The sequence below is a fragment of the Akebia trifoliata genome, chromosome 14 (genome assembly GCF_017979445.1).
Source record: "Akebia trifoliata isolate Shusen 1 chromosome 14, ASM1797944v1, whole genome shotgun sequence".
Taxonomy (NCBI): Eukaryota; Viridiplantae; Streptophyta; class Magnoliopsida; order Ranunculales; family Lardizabalaceae; genus Akebia; species Akebia trifoliata.
Genome location: NC_141388.1, coordinates 13,434,168 through 13,456,972, shown reverse-complemented (window position 1 = coordinate 13,456,972; position 22,805 = coordinate 13,434,168). Strand labels below are relative to the sequence as shown.

The window sequence follows — 22,805 nt, the reverse complement described above, 5'->3', positions numbered from 1 at the left end:
GAAAAATCCAAAACATTGGCGTATTTTAGCAAATAATAAAAGATATCAAACAGAATGTGATTGGGAAAGCAACACAACCAATCAGAAATGGGAGTAAAGAGATGAGGTGAGCAAGTAAGAAAGCGACAACAGAGACACTAACATGCGCCTCTCAGTATATACTTCCGGCATCTCGTCTTATCCTCCACTCCCTCTTGTTTTTTTTTCTTCAAATAGTCAATCTCCCTCCCTTACTCCTCCACCATGTTTCTCATCTCTGTTGTCTCCTCTCTCTAATTTGCGCATGGCGCACACTACTACTATCCTACACCACCACCACAACCTCCTCTCATCACTCGCACCTTCTCTCTCTCCCTTTACTCTCCTCCACTTACAGAACACTTCATATCAGCAAACCTCTCTCTTCTTTCTCTCTCTCCCTCTCTTCTCCCTCTAATGGAGTCTCACACAAACCGCACGTGTCAACAGCTGAGGTCGATTACGCGCCAATTCCAGATTTCGATTTCCAGAAAGAAATTGCACGGTTGCGAGTTCTAAGATCGAAGCTTTCGAATTCGAAGAATTTGAATGAGAAGCTTCGTGTTCTTGACAGTGATTCCAGAGTGAAGTTATTCTTTAGTATAAAAAACGGATTTTCTAGGGTTTTATCTTCTTTGAATCTCGATCTCTCCGAGGTTTTCTTGATAAAGTGTTTGGTTTCAGCTGGACAAGAACATGTTCTTAGTTCTGAATTGGATTTGGTCGATAGGGAATTTGGATCGAAGAGAATCTCATTGAGAACTGCTTTGTATGCTTTAGCGGAAATGGTGGAGAATTGGGAGCTGAGTGGTCGTGGTGGTGAGATGGAGAGAAGGAAGAGAGATGGAGTTCTTGTAGCATTGAAAAATCTTCTTAGGATGCTGGGAGAGATTGAACAGTTCTACGATTGCATTGGAGGAATTATCGGGTACACTCTTCTTCTTCATCTTCATTGTAAATTTCAAAATTTCATTGCAAGACTCGGCTAAATTTGGTCAAATTTTGAATTTTATTATTAGCCAAAACCAAATGAAATACCTCAATTTCAGGATTTTGGGTGAAATTTCTAAACCTGGTGGTACTTTAAATTAATATCCAACAAATAGTAGTCTAAGAGCATCTCCAATGGTAATGCTATATTTGCCTCTCTCAAATTCATTTTTTGAGACAATAAAGTGCAAAAATGCTGTATTTGGCATGTGCCTCTCCAATGCTTCATCTAAAACAATGCCATTGGTATGGTTTGAATGGAAATTTGATAAAAAAAAATCCAAAAGGTATTTTTTTTATTTGTTTGGATGGTAATTTGGTAAAAAAAAATAATAATTCAAAAGGCACCTTTTATAAGCTAAAAAACACTTTAGCAAATTGTTATACATGCTAAAATCAATGTCAAATAGAGCATCAGTTTTAGCATATTCTAGATTTGAGAGTCCATTTGAGACGTGTGTTGGAGCACGTTTATGGAAGGCTGTTTCAAAATTTGGAATTTTCATCCCAATTTGAGACACCGTTGGAGATGCTCTAACAATTCATCATTGTATTCAATTTTTTTGAATAATCCACTAAGCAAGCGGATAAGGTTTCTATTGAGTACAATTTCATGTACAATATCTGGCTTAAGTGTATAGGAAAGGGTATGGATGTAGGTTTTTGTGCTCCATTATGTTATTTTGGTGTAACTTCTTTGTTGAATTAAAGGGTTGTTTTTTGAGTACTTGCTTGTAAGATGGGAGTTGGTCTGTTATTGTGAGGAGGGTAAGTTTGTTTGGGGTGTGGGTGTTTTTCCTTTCTTCTGTATTTTTTTTATCTTTTTGTTGTTTGGTTGGTCTTCTTGATCACCGTTTGTTTTGTTTTCTGCTCTGGTTTTTGGGAAATATAGAAAACTATCAAAAAAAATATAATAATAATAATAACACGTAACTCAGTTGAATGCAAACCATTGCTTATGGAATCTGATGTTGAACCAACGAAAGAATTCGTCGAGCCTAATGCCACTATTTAAACTCCTAGCCACACGTTGTAAGATTCTGGGTTAGGTCTTATAAAATAAAAATAAAAACAATATGTACTAGGCTTTGGTCTGATCAGTCAGGCCTAATCCTGCATCCAAACATACGGAAGGGTGCTACGTGGTTTTGTTTATATGGAAATTTGTAGGCTTGAATTTTTTTTTTCTTTCCATTATCGCAATTACGTCTACGTGTTTCTATTGGGTTCATTGCAACTTCCTTAAATAGTTTGCATTGTTAGGTTGCAGTTATATAATGTCAAAATATTTTGTTAACTTTTTGTACATATGCATTGCAGATATCAGATCACAGTATTAGAGCTCATGTACCCCTCAAAATCTGAAGTTCAGAAGAGCATGAGTTGGTCTGCTCACCTGGATGATTCAACAAAATGCCAAATTTTAGAAATCTATGTTCCCTCTGGATTAGATCTCTCTCAGAATATCGAATATGCATCTCAAGCAGCATTGTGGGGAATTGAGGTTAGCATGATGAACATTGTTTCTTAACAGTATGTGCAATTAAGGAGTTAGAAGCTTATTGCTAACTTTGTCAATCTAGATATATCTGATTATTTTCAAACAATAAGCTAGATTTTGAGGGCTTAGACCCATAGCTCAATTGGTTTGACACATTGCAAAGCAACTTTGAGGTCGTGGGTTCAAGTCCAACTTACCGATAAAATAATAATAATAATAATAATAATAATAATAATAATCAAGATTTTGTAATTCCCAGGGTCTTCCAGAACTTGGTGAAATTTATCCTTTGGGAGGCTCTGCGGACAGGCTTAGTTTGGTTGACCCTGACACAGGTGAATGTCTTCCTGCTGCGATGCTTCCTTATTGTGGGCGGACTTTATTGGAAGGTCTTATAAGAGATCTTCAGGTATAAGACCTCTGCTTGTAAACCCTGCGACACTCACTTCCGCCTTTTATTCTTTAGAAAGATGAATTAACATACATTTGGATGGTTACTATGGATGCTGAATACTATTTCCAGGCAAGAGAATTTCTATACTTCAAGATCTATGGAAAGCAATGTATCACCCCTGTAGCAATCATGACAAGTTCAGCTAAGAATAACCATGAGCGCATCACATCACTATGTGAAAAACTCGGATGGTTTGGGAGAGGTCGATCGAGTTTTCAACTTTTTGAGCAGGTTGTCTGGAAAGCTATGGGGAATCTCTTCACCTTGGGATCCGTTGATTCATGAAGAATGACTCATGGAAAAAACACATGATCCCAACCATGTAAACATGAAATCCAACTGTTGAGATTCATCATCAAAATAAGTATCTTCGAGATTTGTGTTATCTGGATACGTATAAATCAGACAGTTGGATTTCGTGTTTACACGGTTGAGATCACGTGTTTTCTCATGAGTCACCTCAAACCAACCTATATATATATATATATATATATATATATACACATATAATTTTTTCCTGATTATATAAATAAAATTGTGCGCTCAGTCGACTGGTTTGTGTACTGCCAGCCTCTTGTTCCAACTGTTGCTGCAGAAGATGGTCAATGGCTAGTTGGGAAACCATTCACTCCAGTATGCAAACCTGGTGGCCACGGTGTTATATGGAAACTCGCATATGACAAAGGCATTTTTCAATGGTTCTATAGCCATAGAAGAAAAGGTGCAACTGTACGACAAGTCAGGTTAACTTTTAATAATCTATTTCTCATCTGATGATTTTATATGTATATTTAAGATCTGTATTGCTGCTTAGCATTGACCATAAATTCTGGAGTATAATATTGGTCATTGTGGTGTTTTGCAGTAATGTTGTGGCTGCTACAGATTTGACCCTGTTGGCATTGGCAGGAATAGGTCTCAGGCATGGAAAGGTGCATACATTTACCAAACTTATTTCCATTGTGCTCTCTTTGGCCCTTACTATCAATTAAGCTATAGTTGTGTTCAGCATTTTCATGAGCATTGTATTGTCACATGGTCATGCCAATACATTTCTAGTTTTTGTCATACTACCTATAACTTCACATATTATGTGAATGAGAAAAAGAGGGGGGGGGGAATAGAAACAAAAATAATACTATGGCACATGCTATTGGGCATGGTTAATGGGATTTGGTATCTTTCAGGTCCATAAATAGATGCTCCTTAAAGCATGTTATAGTAGTTCCCAGAACACATTTATATCAATTCTCATTGCTCACTACTCCTCTTCGCAACAATTCTCGTTACTTCTTAACTTCTCTATGGTTTTGTTGCTACCCCTTTCTAATTTATTACGTTGCAGAAATTAGGGTTTGCATCCTGTAAGCGGAAACTTGGGGCTACAGAAGGAAGTAATGTTCTCATTGAGAAAAAGAATCTAGATGGAAAGTGGGCATATGGTTTATCATGTATTGAATACACAGAATTTGATAAGTTTGGTATCACAGATGGACCTATTTCTCCTCTCAGGTATGCTATACTTTTTGCCATAAGGTTTGAGATCCATTTAAAATTGTATGGCAGCATCCTTCATGGTTTAGTTTGACAAATGTTATACATGGTCATTGTTGTTACATCTTCCATAGTGTCATCTAAACTTTTTGGGAATTTTTTAATTTATCTCATAATGTCACCAAAAAAATAATATGGCAGCATATGATTTATTTTTAAAAGTGTTGTATATGCTCACTGTTTTCAGTTTTCACATCATCCATAACGTTATTTCAGCTTTACAGTAGTTTCCGTTTGTCCCATGCACAATGCCTTTTAGTAGTCATCAAGGTCAAGCTTGAATGGCTGATACCCTAAAAGTTACTTTTGATGATGTAACAATTTTACACCCTTACGGAAATATATCTATTTTGCTTGTATTGTATTACTTTATACAGCTTAAGCAAAAAATCTTGGGCGCGCTTCTGGAGTTCTATGCGACAGATACTTACCAATCAAATAAAAGGGAAAATTCAATATATTATACTTTTCAAAAAATAAAAAAAATAAAAAAAAAAAAATTTGAAAGGGAAAATTTTGTAAGATGACAGTAACACCAGCCATGCTTTTGTGGAGCTGGATGTTGGGTTGTCACGAAGCGTCATGTTAGACAATTTACCATAGTAGAGATGAAGATGTTGAGATGGATGATTGGAAAGACTAGGAAAGATAAAATTAGAAACAAGCACATTTGAGACAACGTAGGAGTATAGACTAAGAGAAAGTCGACTAAGGTGGTTTGGGCATGTTCAATGAAGATCAATTGCAGCTCCGGTTATAAGAAATACTTAAATTGAAAGTCTTAAAAGGAGTGAGAGGCAGACCTAGATGAATGGATGGAGATGGTCAAAGTAGATATGAACTTACTTTCAATTAAGACATGGCTTTGGACAAAGTGGAATGGAGGAACATGATTCATTTAGCCAGCAATCATTGGGATAAGGCTTTGTTGTTGTTGGAAGACTTTTGGTGAAATGCTAGTTATTGACCTTATAAATGACGAATTTCATATTTTCTTGCCTCATAATAAGACTTCAAATATTGAGGATTAAATGGAACCCATCAATTTTTTTTTGTTGATAAGTAGATCCCCATCATTCTTGACAACATGCAATAACAAAGCAACACGGATGCTTTATTTTCTTTTTGGTTTGTTGCTCTCTTAGAGGCTTCCTCGGCCTCTTTGTACTTTATTTTCTTTCATTTAATATATTACACTTATCAAAAAAAAAAAAAAATAACAAAGCAACACGATAAAGTTACCCCTATTATTGTACAGGGAACAAATGGGTGTCATTGTGCTTATAGCTTGTTCTTCCAGACTTTGGAGACTTGGCTCTGTAAAAGCAATTTCAATTTTCTTATTTTTTTACTCAGATTCTCTGAAGTTAAGACCTCATATTTAAGTTGTACAGAATTGAAAAGTATTGTGGAGGTTTTCCCCATTAATGTCTTGTTATGATCAAGTATGGGATTATGGGATAAAGCATGGATGATGATGATGATGATGATTGAGGGTGCCCAATATAGGCACTTTGAACCAGTCATCATGAGAAGTCGAACATATTGAGAATTGGGGAAGTTGGGAGACTGGACATTATCATTTGTGTTGTCGATAGTTGAGGAATAAAATTTAAATCTGGATTTAAGCTTATCTTTTGATATTTGGATGGCGATATTTCCAGGTAAGGAATCAATTGATCCCTTGGTTTTAAGAAAGATATTTTGCTTGTAAATTTCTATTTAAAGACCTTAATCTCGCTGGGAAGGAGAACCCAACTTATATAAAAGTTGCACTAATGAATTGGCTCCAAGGAGCATGACAATGTAGTCGTCACATCAAAATCCAGCATTGAACCTCACAAAAGCTCTTGTGTATCTTCTCTCTCCAGTCTTTTGAGTTCTTTTTTTATATATTATAAATGTAATATTACTGTAGTCCATCACAGTTACATTTTGATTGTAGTTTGCATCCCAAGGCATCAATAGTTGCCTGAGTAAGCTGCATTTACAACGGTGATGATGATATGATCAAGTATGTTCTGTTTGCAGTTGATGGCATACGTGTTCTTATCTCAATGATTGTCATCTAAGTATATTGGATTCATCCATCATCATCGTTGAAGCTTTATCCCGAAGAGTTGGGATTGCCCAAGTCATTAAGTATATTGGGTTGATACATTATTTATGTCTTAGGAGTGAATTTAAAATGTGCAATACTTATTTTTCACCTGTTACATGGCTATGATCTCTTCGTTTTGTCTTCGTGGTTTTGAAATCAGTTTGTCCTTCATGCTCTTCCAGTCCTGTTATCATGTCTATATAAGCAAGAGATTTACTTCAATGTGAACCGTGTTCATTGTGTCTAAGCTTGCAGGCAGAATTCCCAGCCAATACAAACATATTGTATATTGATTTAGCTTCTGCGGAGAAAGTTGCATCAAGTAAAAATGCCACCTGTTTACCAGGAATGGTGCTTAATCTAAAAAAGCCTATTGTATATGTCGATCATCTTGGAATCCAACATAGGTACATCTTTTCTCTTATAAATTTCTGATGTTATTTTTTTATTTGTGCATAAATTTCCTTTGGTAGTTCTGTCATTCTGATAAATAAATAAAAAAACTTATGTGATGTGATGCTGAATAATATAAGTTTCAAAACACATTAGAGGAAACTGGATTTTCTACAAGTTAAATAGATGTACTATGTCATACATGAAATGCTAATTGTTCAACAAAGAAACTTAAGTGCTGTTTGTTAAACTGAAAAAAATAAGTGCTGAATAGCATTAAGCACTGAAATTTATAAGCGCTGAATTTAAGTGCTGAAAAAGTTGTTTGTTTAGATACTGAATCATGTTTGTTACACATTGCTGAAGCTGGTAAATTGTCTTTGTTACCCTTACAATCATATTATACATTGTTTGCATGTTTCAAATACCTATTTTTTATCAAACACAATAAAATATATTATTTCTTATAAAATTAAAATACAATTCATTTTTAAATAATAAATAATACTCAAATATTCAATTTATAAATAATAACTTCTATTTATAAAAGCCCACAAATTTCAAATTAAAAATACTATGTCATACAAGTCACCAAAATTTGAAATCAACATTAAAAGAACTTAATTTTGGATGAATAATTTTTTATGGAAATGAAGGATGTGTAATTATAAAAGCACCCTATGACTTAATAAGGGCAACCCACACCATAGCCAATTTTTTTTGTTATATGAGTTAAAGTTTTTGGAATGAGCAAATTTTTAGAGAGGATGGTCTCTAGAATTCATCCTCACCAAAAATCAGTCCATTTTGGAACTTCTAACTCGTCAAAAATAATTTTTTTATTTATAAAAAGGGACGATTTACGATTCTTGAACTTGTTTTGATAGGGTTAGAAGTTTCAGGATGTGCTGATTTTTGATGAGGATGATCTCCTCCTTGTAAAGATCATCCTCATCAAAAATCAACTTATTCGAAAACTTTTAACTCATATAAGACAAAATAATTTAGTCATGGTGTGGGTTTATTAATTTGTGGGGTGCTTATATACTAATGAGGAGATCATCCTCACTAAAAATCAACTCATTCCAAATTTTTTAACCTATATAAGACAAAATAATTTAGTCATGGTGTGGGTTTATTAATTTGTGGGGTGTTTATATACTTATCCATGGGATATAAGAGGTAATATCCTTTTAAGAATAAGGGCATACTTGTCCATGCTCAAAAAATCGAAGGTCATACTTGTCCGTGTCGAAAAAAACGAAGTGCTTACCGCTTCAGCATTTTTTTTCAGCATCAAAATAGTGCTGAATTTTTTTCACTTATTTTCAGCAATAAGCGCTGAAAATATAGAGTAAACAAACGCGTTATTTTGACAAAAAGTGCTGAATTTAATTTTTTTCAGCAATAAGTGCTGAAAAATAACGCAAACAAACACTGCCTTATATTTAAAAAAAAAACCCGCCGAAATGCACTCCTTTTTGTGAAGAAATAGCCACCTGCAGAGATGGAAGCCACATCTTCATAGTAAAAATTCTATCACTTACTTTCTTTATTCTTCCATTTGTTATGGTCTATAGACAGTTAATATATGCCTGTTCATTCTTATCCCCTCTCATATGTATAATGATGGAAGCCATGCCAATGCATGACATGGGTACCACCTAGTTGTACAAATAGGAGTGATAAAGGGGCCCATTGTGGATTGGGGACATAGGGGAACTCTTGATAGCAACAGTTTGAGACACAGGATAGGCTTTATTTTGCACATTCACTGTGTGTACCCTGAAATCTTAGTCCTTTATGTGACATATTGTTAGAAAATGGGTACCTATTAAAAGGTGTTCCTTAATTCATATTTCATACATTGCCTCCAAGACTATAGGTTACAAGGTTAGTATTCTGACTATTGAAGGTGATGATAAGGAACAGTTTTCATTTTTCAATCGTTCAGAACTTCCAATTGATCATCTGCTTTCTCCTTAAACATTTGTGGTGCCAAATCTGGAAGAAAGTTGATATGTTTCAGTAATTAGTAGTATTTTTATTTATAGATCTAATTTGTTGAATATCTAAGATATGGTTTATTCTTATTTATTGAGTAGTTTCTTATGTTTTAAAGGGACATTGAACGTGTGGTTCTGTTATGTGGTATATCACAATTTTTTGAAAATTTTCATAGCTTTATTATAATTAATTCAGAGGAGAAAATATGCTCTTGGTCTTGCCTTAATTACCCAAATTAATTTCCTATATTTTTAGTAAATCATAAATTGTTAAGTGACCCCAGCAATTTGCTCTAATATTCTAACAAATCTTCTCCTTTTTGGTTAAGAATAAGATCCATTTTTTACTTATTATTTCATGCAGAAGAGTATACACTTACATCCTAACTAAGGAGATATAAGAAGTGATAATTGTTGAGTGTTGTGTTATCCGCCTTCGCTTCTGGGTGTCATGTGTTCGTGTAGTGTGCCCCAGTTCGACCCATGGCCCTCTTATATTCATAGTTGCGCCTTCCACATTAGATCAGTCTTTTGGGGTAAATGGTTGCCAACAATAATTGATGCGTATGTTGTTTTCATGTGGCAGTGTTCCTGGTGGCAGGCTGGAATGCACAATGCAAAATATTGCTGATAACTTTATGAATACTTATTCATCTCGATGTTATAAAGGTGTAGAAGGTATAATCTCGTTCAAATCTCTATTGACACATTTGCTTTGTATAGATTGCTAGTTCTGTGGTTCTGTTTGGGTACTTTGTTTCCTTCATTGGCCAGCATTAACAAAAACATTGTTCGTGGCTAATTATATTTAACAGATGCGCTTGACACCTTTATTGTGTACAATGAAAGAAAGAGAGTTACATCATCTGCTAAAAGGAAAGGAAGACATACTGATACATCTTTGCACCAGGTTTATGATTTATTTGATTGCCACTGTCATATATGGTAGCATTTACATGATTTGTTAGCTGTTGCTTTGTTAAAAGGCATCCTAAAATGCTCAAACATAAGTCTAATTAACATTCTAATCATATATTTGCCTCTTCTGGTATCGATAATGTTCATATTGTTACTTGTGTTTATATATAACCCATGAAATGACAAATGACACTTGGTCGCTATCTATCTCTCTCTCTATCTCTCACACACACACACACACACACATACACACACACACACACACACACACACACATACACACACACACACACATACACGTATCAATGAAGCAACCATAGAATCTTCTGTGGTTAAAAGACTATCTAGAGAGCCATTAGTATTCTAGAATCCTTCTGCCAATGCTCTGCTTTCACCTCACTTGAGCCGACAATTCCAAGCTGCCTCAATATTTCCTCTTCCTCCCAAGGTTCAATTTCCATCTCTGTTTGCCTTATCTGGTAAGAAGATGATGACTGTAGTGAACTTTATGAGGGGGGCAGCACTAGAAAGAAGGTGGGACTTTGGTTTCAAAAGAGCTCTAAATGATTGGTAGGTCGATCTAATTTCGAGATTCACAGAGTGCAGTCTATAATTTCAATTAATCAAAATGAGGAGGATAGACAGGTATGAGAAGACAGCCGAGACGGGGACTTCTCTACAAGATCTTTCTACCACTCTTTCCAATGATCCAAGTTCCTTTTTTCCCACATCTGCAGTTTTCCGAAGTTCAATAGAAAGTATCCTTTTTCATCTGGTCTGCTGCTTCGGAACGGAGTCCTCACTATAGTCACATCTCGTCCTTTATCTTTGTACTATCTCCTTGGTGGGTTAGTCACATCTCCAGTTCCTGAAAGCCACAGATTCCTTACGAAGCTGTTGTGATTATTGAGTTTAATGTAAGTAGCTACCGTACATTTTTTTTTATAGTTCAAGAAATTTATTAATAAAAGAAAAGGAGGATGAGAGGCCTGCCTTTGAGCAAGATACCCCAAAAAACCTCAAGAGTTTCCAGCAACCTCAATGTCCAATTAGGGTAGGAACCTTCATTGCTGGGTTTGGTATTCATTATGTGATCACACAATGGTCTTGTGAGGCCACATGAAATTCCTAGATATCATCCTTAATGGGTATCTATAATTTCATGCATATATATTTACTGAAACTAGACATGTTAATGGACCTAATATAATGTTCCTCTTTACTAATAAGATTTTAACTTGATGTGCAGACCCCAGATGGTGCACTATTGGACATTATACGGAATGCCTCTGATCTTCTTTCCCACTGTGATATAAAAATTCCCAAGGTATTTTATCTGAAATGAGACCTGCTGTGCTATAGTGCTGATCTTCTTTCCTATGGATGTGGGGTGGATATCATAATGATTATCCGCCTGTCATAAATTCCCGTTGTTTGTTCTCTTTTGATTGATGTATGAGGAACCTAATTATTTTCTTTTTTCTTTTTTGCAAAGCTGTGCTAAATTAGCCTTTTTTTTTTCATTATTGTTTGTCAGATTGAAGATAATGACAAATACTTCCATTCTGGACCACCATTTCTCATTCTTCTGCATCCTGCTTTGGGCCCACTTTGGGAGGTCACCAGACAGAAGGTAAGCTTGCAACTGATTGGCTGCTTGATAGTTCAAGGTTTTACCATCAGCCTAGTGCAATATCTTTCTTAGTCTCCAATGAAGTACTGAGAAATGTAGCTGGAGTACCAATAATTAAGGCTTCTGTCTTTAAAACGTAAGAAATTTAAAAAGTTTTGTAGAAAATATCTTTGTGTTAGATGATGCCATTGGCAACTCACTAAGAGCTTTTGAATGCTTTGTTAGTTGTACAATATTTCTTTGTAGTTCATTTCCAATGATTAATGAATGCCTAGTCTTTTTCTTTCCTGAAATGAGTTGAATTGTCAATTTCTTGGTTGGCTAATTAACATCATTGTGCAATTAAAGGTCTGTTATTCTACTGGTGTAAAGCCTTTGAAGAGTTCAAAGGTGTCTTCTTTGAGGACTTCATGGCTAGATGGAAGTGGATTTGTAGTTTAACTTGAATCTTTATCATTCTGTAATCTCTGTTGGTCACCTCAACCACTTTCTAATGAAATATGCTTTTACTGATGGAAAAAAAAATTAACAAAACCCATATGCTTATAAATATTTTCACCCAAAGAATGAAGCATCCAATACATCATCTAATGTTGCAGTTCTATGGAGGTTCCATTTCGGAGGGGTCTGAGTTACAAATAGAGGTTGCGGAGTTCTTGTGGAGGAATGTTCAGGTAGTTATTCCCATATTAACACCTATTCATACATGCATGGCTTTTATATTTAATCTCTAAAGCAGGCTGATTTTTATTTTATTTTTTTAAATTCTTTCATCCAGCTTGATGGAAGCCTGATTATTGTAGCTGATAACATCATGGGCTCAACTAGGATAGATGAAAATGATGAGCCCATACTACAGTATGGGCATAGGTAATATATTGACACTATTTTTAACTTTTTCAAGAATAATATAGTTTTCAAAATTGAACATTCAAAATGAGGATTACTTGTTCTTGGGTGTAGGTGTGGAAGATGTAAGCTACAGAATGTCAAGGTCTTGAATAGAGGGATCGACTGGAATTCTGCTGAGAATATTTATTGGAAGCATGACGTTCAGAGATCCGAGACAGTTAAGATCATACTGCATGGAAATGCCGAATTTGAGGCAACTGATGTAGTGCTACAGGTTTGAACTATTGACATTGGAACAACATACATATTTTTTGTGGGATAGATCTATAATTAAAGTAAGAAAAAGTTATAACCACCTGTGAATGGAATATCAGAAACATGGTTCTCATGCGTGGGGTTTGAACTATTGACATTGGAACAACATACATATTTTTTGTGGGATAGATCTATAATTAAAGTAAGAAAAAGTTATAACCACCTGTGAATGGAATATCAGAAACATGGTTCTCATGCGTGGGGTTTAGGATTATCGTCAATGAATTACTGCATAGGAGATGTCCTATGATCAAAACTCAAGTGGATTGGATGATTGGTGTCATCTGACTAGCCGCATTCTTTGGATAGTCTATTAACGAGAAGTAGGGCTTAAAATGGGTCAGATTCGGCTCGGAGATGAATATATACATATTTCGATCCAAATTTCTTTATCTAGATCCGAGTCCAACTCAGATCCTATTAGTCAAACCATATCCAAATCATTTTGATTTCACTTAATCAGGATCTGGATCTGACTGATCAAATTGCTTGGTTCAGGTGATATAATTATTTTATTTTGTAAGAGCTTATGTTGTGTTAAAGTAGTGGAAAAGGATATTTTGAAAAACCTAAAAGTATAATTTTCAAAGAAATATATGATTCGGATCTAGGCGTATATATGGATGGATTCATATCCGACTCAGATCATGAAACATCAAACCATATTCGACCCACTTTTTTATTCTGATCAACTCCAAGAACCCAAATCCCGCTAAATTTGGATTTTGGATAAAATCCGGCTCATTTTATGCCCTAACCAGAAGCAAATGGTTCAGTGAAAAAGTATATAGTTCAATGATTACAATCATCTAACCAGGCAAAATTTTGACCTTGGAGTTCTCAGTAAGATCTGCAAAAAGGATGGTTGTGGTCGACTACAAATCAAATTATTACCAGATATGCTTTGATCATTGACTATCTATCTGTTTCTGTATCTTTTCAATACAATGCTAAAACATGTGTTCTGTTTTTTGTCAATCCAGGGAAATCATGTTTTCGAAGTTCCAAATGGCTACAAACTGCTAATTACAACAGGAAATTCAGGTTCCTAAATCTAATTCCTTAGGCAACATGCAGCATTCTTTCTTTCTTTCTTTCTGCCGACTAAAACAAATGTTAGACATCAAATGGGAACCTATGTTTGACTCATCATGTTTTGATTTTCATCCACAATTCAGGTTTATCAGTTAAATTAGATGCCATAGGAAAGAAAATGAAGGACAGAGGGAGCTGGTTCTGGAAGTACAAGTTACAGGGCACGCATGTTCAACTTGAAATGGTAGAGTCAGAATAATTGAACCCTTAACCTCATCATGTGAATCGTGGTTCACAGATTGACATCACATCTTTGGCTGCTCCATCTTGATTGGTTGAACGGAAGTTAAACCTCTCTGGACGGTTCGTATATTTTTTTGTAAAATAATGTTGAGTTAGAGCCTTGTAAGACTAGGAGGGTTTCATTTGCTGTTTATTTAATCAGAATGTATAGAAGTCATATGGCTTCAGTTGACACGTAATATAAAAGTTTATGTTTCAATTTGAAGAATCTCCTACTACGAGATTTACTTAATTTTATTCTTCTTTCTTTTTTCCGTTATTGTCATCTCCCACGAGGAAATTTACTTAATTTATCTTCTTTTTTTCCATCATTGTCGTCAAAGTCTTATCTCGAAAATGTGGTTGGCTGAATGAATTTTGTCCTCCATTTAATTCTGTCTAAAGTATGCGCCCATGCCTCCTTGTTTTACCACTGATGTCATCATCTAAAAGCTTTGGAAGGATGCCAGGTAAGCAAACTTCTTGTCATCTCTAAATTCAGATTCCACCAATTAAACCACTTGTTAATTCGTTTCAATTGGAATTTTGTGCTTTCAGGGCTAAGAACACGTACTCAAGATCACTTGTTGATACATAGAGCCTTCCTTCCGTCCCTGGTGATGCTTGATCTGTCCCTATCAAATGATCATGAGTGTCCAAAAACAATGGTCAGGCTCAAAAGGGTGTTGCCTATCACATATGAAACCAAGACTCAAACCAGAGAAGAAGCAAGGGTGGGTGAACCCGGTTCAACTGTTGGGTCGACTTGGTTGATCCATTATGTTGTCTGGGAAGACATGCAAAAGGCTTAGATGACTTGAAAATGCTTCCTGGATGAATGGAAAACATCAGGACAACATACACACTTACTTTGCAGCAACTTATCAGAATTTAGCCAGTTGTGGGGCAGTGCATACTCCTATCCTAAGCTGCTCACTTCAGTGTAATTTTGTTTAACAAGTATTTGTATTGGGCCTAGGTGTGTTGGGGAGTTTTATTTGAAAATCCCTCTTTGAAGTCCTGTAAATGATGCCATTTTAGTTTGAGTCTATCTAGTCGATAGAATTTTTTTTATCTCTAGAATTCTAGGTTGACAAAAAGAAGAGCATTTTATTTGGCCTAGATTTTTCTCTTGGACACTTTTTAGCGATTTCTTAGTCTCCTTTTGAATTACTTTTCTTGAGAATTTCAAGCACCATGGCTATAATCTGAAGGCACCAATAAACTTTCAAAGGTATTCTCTAGAATTTATGTTGACATTTTTATGTTTAGTTTGTTGTATTTTGTGCATATTTCCGTCATGTAATCAGTGTAAATACTCAATAATTTGATTCGAATAAGTTTTTTTATACCACAAGACCACCAGATCTGCTCATTCCCCAAAACTCAATGAACACTAATCCTCCTGTGATGAAATGATGCTTTAATTGAGAGTTAGCTGTCCTGATTCAAAATGATGATCAGGAAATGCATAAAATACAATATTTTGATTTTCTATTTTATTGTTTTGTGCTGTTTCTTTTTTAACTTGAAGATTCGAATAGGGATGTTTAGTGGCTTTAATTTTGAAAACTTTGGATTTGGATCATGACACAGTTGTTTTACCCTGGATTCTAAGCTCAAATATATTTTTGGTTTAGACAAAGTGGATTTGAGATTTTTCATATCTGGGTGACCTAGAACTAGGAGTGATCAACCTCAATTTATGCGGGAATCTGGAATTTCTAGGTTTGTTCATGTTTGATTTAGTTTACTTCAATTGATCACGTCGCTGACAAGTCTGGCTTTACTTGGGCAGCCAGGCCATCTAAGCAAGTTTGAAATTAGTTTAATATGCTTCACTTAGTCCAATCATAGTTTCAATGTGTTTTCCTATTTCAAATCATGTTAAGAGACCAATCTAGCAGTCATTTTTTACTGGGCGGCCAGGGACAACAAGGGTGTGCCCAGCACCATTGTTGTCCTATGCTGCCAAGCAAGGAGTCCGTTTTGTATCAGGTCCTGTTTTATGGATTTTCATGCATAATGTGTACCTTTTAATGTCCCTTTTTGTGTTTTGAACTCGAATTTCGGAGAAAAAAACATTTTCTCTAAGCAAACCTGATAAACTTTTTTCTCCATGCACAATGATTGGATTAAGATTTAGGAACATGAATCTTAGAAGAGTAAAGCCGAAGGGAATGGACATTTTGGTTGTGGACTTTGCATTTGTTGTTTCTAAGATGTGTAGAGATTGATCGAAGAATAGTACACAAAGAAAAGTAAATCAAGATGCATAACACACAAAAGATTGAGATTTTCACATGATTCCCTCAAGATTGAGGTACGTCCACGGATCACACCGATTCCACTATGAAGAGAAAAAAAACTCAGCTGCAAATTACAAAAATACCCTTGGAAATTTACTGAAAATAGCTCGACTGGTGGGGACGTGTGGCTTGATTAACAATACCTCCTTATTGACCAGTACTATCAGACTCCACAATCCACAAGTCTTTCACATGGAGACTTATTAAGAGTATCCCCAATAAACATACTGCATTTGAGAAATAACACCTCCGCAACAATCGCAGTGTGAATCATCCTTGTCTTCTAAGCTTGAAGACCAATAGAAGCTGAACAGGTCTTGAACTTCTCCAAAGTAACCACTTCTGTAAACATATCTGCAGGATTCTGACTTATATGAATCTTTTTTAGAGTAAATCACCCATCTTCTAAGATAGATCTTATGAACTGATATTTAATATCTATGTGCTTGGTGCTTGAATGAAAAGTTGAATTCTTTGCAACATGAATTGCACTTTGGCTATCACTGTACAACTTGCAATTTTCTCTCCTTACCCAATTCTTCCAAGAAACTTTGTAACCATACCATTTCCTTGTAAACTTCCATTACAAAGACATGTTCTGATTCTATTGTCGAGATAGTAACTATCTTCTACAACTATGAGACTCAACTAATTGTTGCACTACCCAAAGTAAATACATACCCTGTAGCACTCTTCTTGCCATCAGTATCCCTTGCCAAATCTGAATCAACATACCTCTACAAACTGATTTGGGTCCCTCCATAGCATAGTGTTGTATTAGTAGCACCTCTTAAATATTAAAAATCCATTTGACAGCTTCCCAATGTTTCTTTCTTGAGTTGTTCATGAATCTACTAATAAATCTTGTTGCTTGAGCAATATCTGGTCTTGTGTAGACCATGGCATACATTAAACTGCCAATAACTGAGGCATGTGGATCTTAGCCATATAATCATGTTTTTCATGCATCACCGCACCCTGATGTTTTGAAAGCTTGAAGTGGCTTGCCAAGGGAATGCTAATTGGCTTAGCACCTTCCATATTGAATCCCTTGAGTACCTTTGAAACATACTCAACCTGTGACAACTTCAACTTCCTATTTTCCCAATCTCTACTGATTCACAAACCAAGAATTTGCTTAGCAACACACAAATCCTTCATTGCAAATTCCTTTGATAGTTGTTCCTTGAGATTCAAAATCTCATTCATGTTTGACCCTGCAACAAGCATATCATACCATAAAAGAGTAGTATGAGATAAGAATTTTTAAACTTCTTAAAATAATAACAATGGCCAACATGACATCTGTTAAACCATTAACAAACATGAAGCTATCAAATTTTTTTATACCATTGTATAGGCATGCTTCAAACCATATAAACTCTTTTTGAGTTTACATACCATATTTTCCTTTCCAGATACAACGTATCCCTGTAGCTGATGCATGTAAATATCCTTTTCTAAATTAATATGAAAAAAAAATAGTTTTTACACCTAACTGTTCTAAATGTAAATCTTCTATAGTCACGATACTCAAAACTACTCTGATAGTTGATATCTTAACAATAGGAGAAAAATTTCAGTATAATCGATACCTGCCTTCTATTGAAAACCTTTAATAATCAACCTAGCCTTTTAGAACCATCATTTTCTTCTTTTCGTCTGTAAACCCACTTCTTATGGAAGACAACCTTTCCTTTGGGTAATTGAACCAGATCCCATGTTTGGTTTGATGAAAGAAAATCCATCTCATCATCCATAGCTTGCTCACACTTTTCCCTGGTGTTGACCCTTCAGAGCCTCTTCATAGCATTCTGGTTCACCAATATTAGTCAACAACAAATAATGTAGAGAAGGTGCATAACGTATTGGAAGTCTAATAACTCTACTTGATCTCCTCTCAAAGGGAGGAGTCTGGGGGTTCAACTTGTACATTTTCATCTTTGAGGTTTCAGAACATTTTTATTAAAAATCTCCTCAAGTTCTACAAACTTGCTATTTCTTCCTTCTCCATTTATTATTCCAATTTATGCTTATGCATAACATTTTCATTGAATATCACATCTTTGTTCTTAATGATATTTTGATTTTCAGCATCCCAAAATAATTGTTAACCAAAATCATTAATTCCATATCCAATAAAAGTGCACCTTTTCGACTTAAGATCAAGTTTAGTCATATTTTCTAAATTGATATGGACATAAGAGATACAACCAAAGATTTTAAGTGTGGCAAGTTTACCTTTCTTCTAGTTTATGCTTCCTCTAGCAGTCCACCTCCAAAGCAACTAATGATCCTTTGTTAATCAAGATAACTGCAGTGTTAACAACATCTGTCCAAAACTGTCTGGGTAATCCAACATAAATACTCATACTCCTGGCACATTCCAGAATGATTCTGTTCATCCGTTAAGCTACTCTATTTTGTTGGGGGCTTTTTGGAAATCATTTTTTGTCTTCTAATTTCATTAACTGCATAGTATTCTTCAAACTCATCATTGCAGTACTCTCCCAATTTCATCTTTAGATTTGTTTCATTCTCAACCAAAGCTTTCCATTTCTTGAACACGTCAAACACATCAAACTTATACTTCAAGAAATAAACCCATAATTTTCTAAATACATCATCAATAAAAGTCATAAAGTAAAGAGAGCTTTCGAGAGAAGATACCCTGGCTGGTCCCCACACATCAATGTGAACCAATTCTGGTCGTTCACGTTTGGAATCCTTCTAAGCTTTGAGAAACTGACATTTTCTCTGTTTGCCATAAATAGAATCTTCACAGAAACCCAATTCTATAAATTTCAATCCTGACAGCTTTCCTTTCGAAAGTAAAACCTTCATCCCCTTTACACTCATGTGCCCAAGTCTACGATGCTATGTGCTACTATCTACCCCTAACACCTAAAGTTGTATAGAGAATGCTTTCTTTCTTACCCCAGACAATCATCATAGCCCCTTTTGTAACTTTCCACAAGTCATTCGTGAAAGTTCTCAAGAATCTAGAATCAACAAGTTGGCCAATCAAAATTAATTTTCTTTTTAAGTTTGGCACATGCCTGGCATCTTTCAACTGCAACACTGTCTCATTCCAGGGGCGGAGCTAGTAAGGAGCTGATGGGGGCAATTGCCCCCACAAAATTTTGAGACACCCCTATATTTTCAACTAATTACATGCCCCATTTGTCCCCACTCCCTCACCTCTCTCCCCATTTGCCCCCACACCCCTCATCTCCCTCTAATTTTTGCCCCCACACCCTCACCTCCCTCCATTCAAGTTCTTCAACTATACAGCTAATGATAATTTGCCCCCATTACAAGAAAATCCTTGCTCCGCCTCTGTCTCATTCGATTGATTTTTTTGAATATCACCTCTTCTAACAATGTTACAAGATTCATCATTGCCTAAATAGATTTTACTGAAAATATGTGTCAGAATTTATCACCCAAGATTCATATTTAGAATCACAAGAAAAATCAAAGCATTTGAGATATTTTCATCAGAGATATTTACCAAATCTTTACCTCCTTGAATATTGTTTTCTGACTATTTATTGGCAGATTTTGTTTTCTGACTATTTCTTGGCAGATTTGCAATCCCTTTTCATATTCCCCATTTTGTCGAACTTTCAACAACTATCCCTTTTTTCCTAGTGGAGATCTGGACTTGTTTTTTCTTGACTTTGAGCATCCATTGTTGCTTCCTCTATTAATCTCCCTTTCTCGTTCTTCAACGTTTAGGGTATTTCCTGATGCTTCTCCAAAGGAACTCAAGGATTTTCTACGAGCTTTCTTGCTCAAGATGACGATTACAACGCCATCAAGTCTTGCTCTTTGCATTTGTAACAATTATTTGCTCGATGTCCGGATTTGTTGCAGACATAACAATTAGTTGGAGAATTTCCTCTTTTCATTGTGAAAGTTTGACTTAGGCCTTTTATCCTCCACAAAATTGTCCTTAGATTCCATAAATTGATTTCCAAGCCTTTTTTCACTCATACATTTGCCTTCTTCAATCATCAACCTTACAATCAAATCTTCTATCTTCATTTCTTTACGTTTATGCTTTAAATAATTTTTGAAATCTTTCCAAAATGGCAATAATTTTTTAATTATACATGTCACCTGAAAAGTTCTATTAACTAGGACTTGACTCATAACAGTCTTAGAATCTACCATCTTAAAATTAAGAAATCAGCCAACGATGAATTTTTTCATTCCAGCTTCTTTTGTTCTGTATTTTTATTTAAGGATTCTCACTACTCTTTTATGGTTTAGATTGTACTGTATACATTGTATAATGTGTTGTCCAATCTGTCTTGGAATCCACCATTTTAAAATTAAGAAATCGACCAACAATGAATTTCTTCGTTCCAGCATATTTTGTTTTGTATTTTTACGTAAGGATTCCTACAACTCTTTAACAATTTAGATTGTACTGTATATATTATATAATGTGTTGTCCAATTCTTTGAGGATGTAATTTTAGCATAAGAAATCAGAGTGATTCCAATCCTCGATAGCGGCAATAGTAGTCATGTATATTTTGTTCTCTTGTAGAACCAAGGCATCCTCAGTTAGAAATTTAGTTAGATTTAGTGTTGTCAAGTAGAACAACATTTTTTGTTGCCATCTCTTGAAATCTAACTCATCAAACTTTTCGAGTTTCTCATGATGGTTTATTGTAGGATTCATGATTTTTGAAAATTTATTCCACATAAATATTAATTAATTTTGTCTTAAAATTATTATATCCGTGATGTTAGATTAGAAAAAATAAATAAAAAATGATGTGAAATAAAATAACAAAATAAATTATAAATATTGTAAAAAATTATTTTAATGTTGAAAGGAACGAGGCTTGTAATGGACACAACAGTTTTAAAATAGATTTCACCATTGTGATGTGCTAACAATCTTTGAACATCTGTCTTCTAGGATACAATGCTCCACACGTGTACAAGACAACGCTCCTAGTGTATACGTACAATTGAACTTGTATTATGATTTGTACTCTTAAGGACAAATGAAGAAATCTTTTGAAAATAAAAGGGGTACTATGCAAATTAAAAACTTGAAGATATACAACAACAAAAAAAAAGAAAAAGGGAACAAATAAGAATTTATAGAATTAGAAGTGTCTTTTTGGACAATCACCAAGACTTGTGAAAAGTGAACTTGAGTTGTGACTATTCGAATAGACATACATGTCTGTAGAGTTGTGATACCACTTGTGTCTCTTAAAATAGTCACAAGTTGTAATTCGTTGAGATCAACTCCCTAGATAAATTAATTAAAGTAAAAGGCTCAACAAATTTTTAATAAAAGTGAGCATTTCACAAGCACCCATGTGAGATTTGCACCCCTTTGTGCGCACTTACATACGTACTAAGGTTTTTTTAGACCAATGAGTTCAAATCTCTTTTAGAACTCATGAGCCCTTATGTGTGCGTAAGCTTTACCCATATCTTTCTCACACTTACTACGTTATGTGAGAGTTTTCGTATAAGAGTTACATTCAAATTATTTCTATCGAATGTGGGACTAAATAATTTACACAACTTAAAAAATAAAGCACTTTCACTTTTACTTTCACTTTCACTTTTACTTTCATTTCCATTTCCATTCAATCTATGGGATAAATCATACATGTTTTCAACACTTCCTACTTCTTTAAAAATCTTATCTTGTTCTTGATATTTGAAGATTGAATATGTTAAAATTGCAAGGTTGAAAACAAACCTTAAAATAGGATGAAGATGACTGACTGGGGAAAGAAAAAATCAATCAGTTTTCAGTTGGAGGATGAAGATAAGGACATTTTGAAAATTTAAATTGGTCTTGAATTCCTTCTTGAGGACCGATCATGTATCTTCATTCCTCGATGACATATTTTTACTAATAATATAGTGTGGGGGCCCTTCATAGTGCCTGCTTACCAATAAAAAATAAAAATAAAAAAAGTCCGAACGAACTAGGTCAGGGGGCATGTCTAATTCACCCTACAATACATGCTTTCAAGGCAAAATCTTCTCATTTGAAAGTGAATCCACTAGATCCCACAGTTAATTAAGAGAGCTGATATTAGCACTCCAACTTTACTTTTGCACACCAATTTCTTAAATTATTAATGACACTCTAATTAAAGATTAAAACACACTATCCAAACATTACAAAAGTTTGGTTCAAATTATTTCCTCAACATTATAACACATTCAAACAGCTTCAACTGATGTTTACAATTAGGATATCTTAAATCTAACAAATAAAAGTCCAGAGAGTTTTTATTGGCACCCGAACTTTTTACTTATTCTCAGCCATTTACTTTTTTTTATTTATTATTCTACTTGAGGTGTAATAAGTAAAAGTTGCGGTGCCAATAGAAGCTCTCTTAATTAAATGATCTGGTTCAGTAACATTTAGTCCACTAGGGTCAAGTTTTAA

The 22,805-nt window shown here is 34.9% G+C and overlaps 1 protein-coding gene across 1 annotated transcript; it reads left to right on the top strand.

Moving 5' to 3' along the window:
- The first annotated feature begins 283 nt into the window (after positions 1-283).
- On the top strand, positions 284-14,283 carry UGP3 (UDP-glucose pyrophosphorylase 3). Its single transcript, XM_086422040.1, is given in 18 exon segments — positions 284-360; positions 362-946; positions 2,329-2,512; positions 2,769-2,918; positions 3,033-3,194; positions 3,534-3,706; positions 3,829-3,895; positions 4,309-4,475; positions 6,867-7,025; positions 9,604-9,695; positions 9,833-9,927; positions 11,185-11,262; positions 11,473-11,568; positions 12,168-12,242; positions 12,347-12,438; positions 12,532-12,694; positions 13,719-13,779; positions 13,914-14,283. Coding segments are annotated over 18 exon segments (2,592 nt in total). The 3' UTR covers positions 14,030-14,283.
- The last annotated feature ends 8,522 nt before the right edge of the window (positions 14,284-22,805 follow it).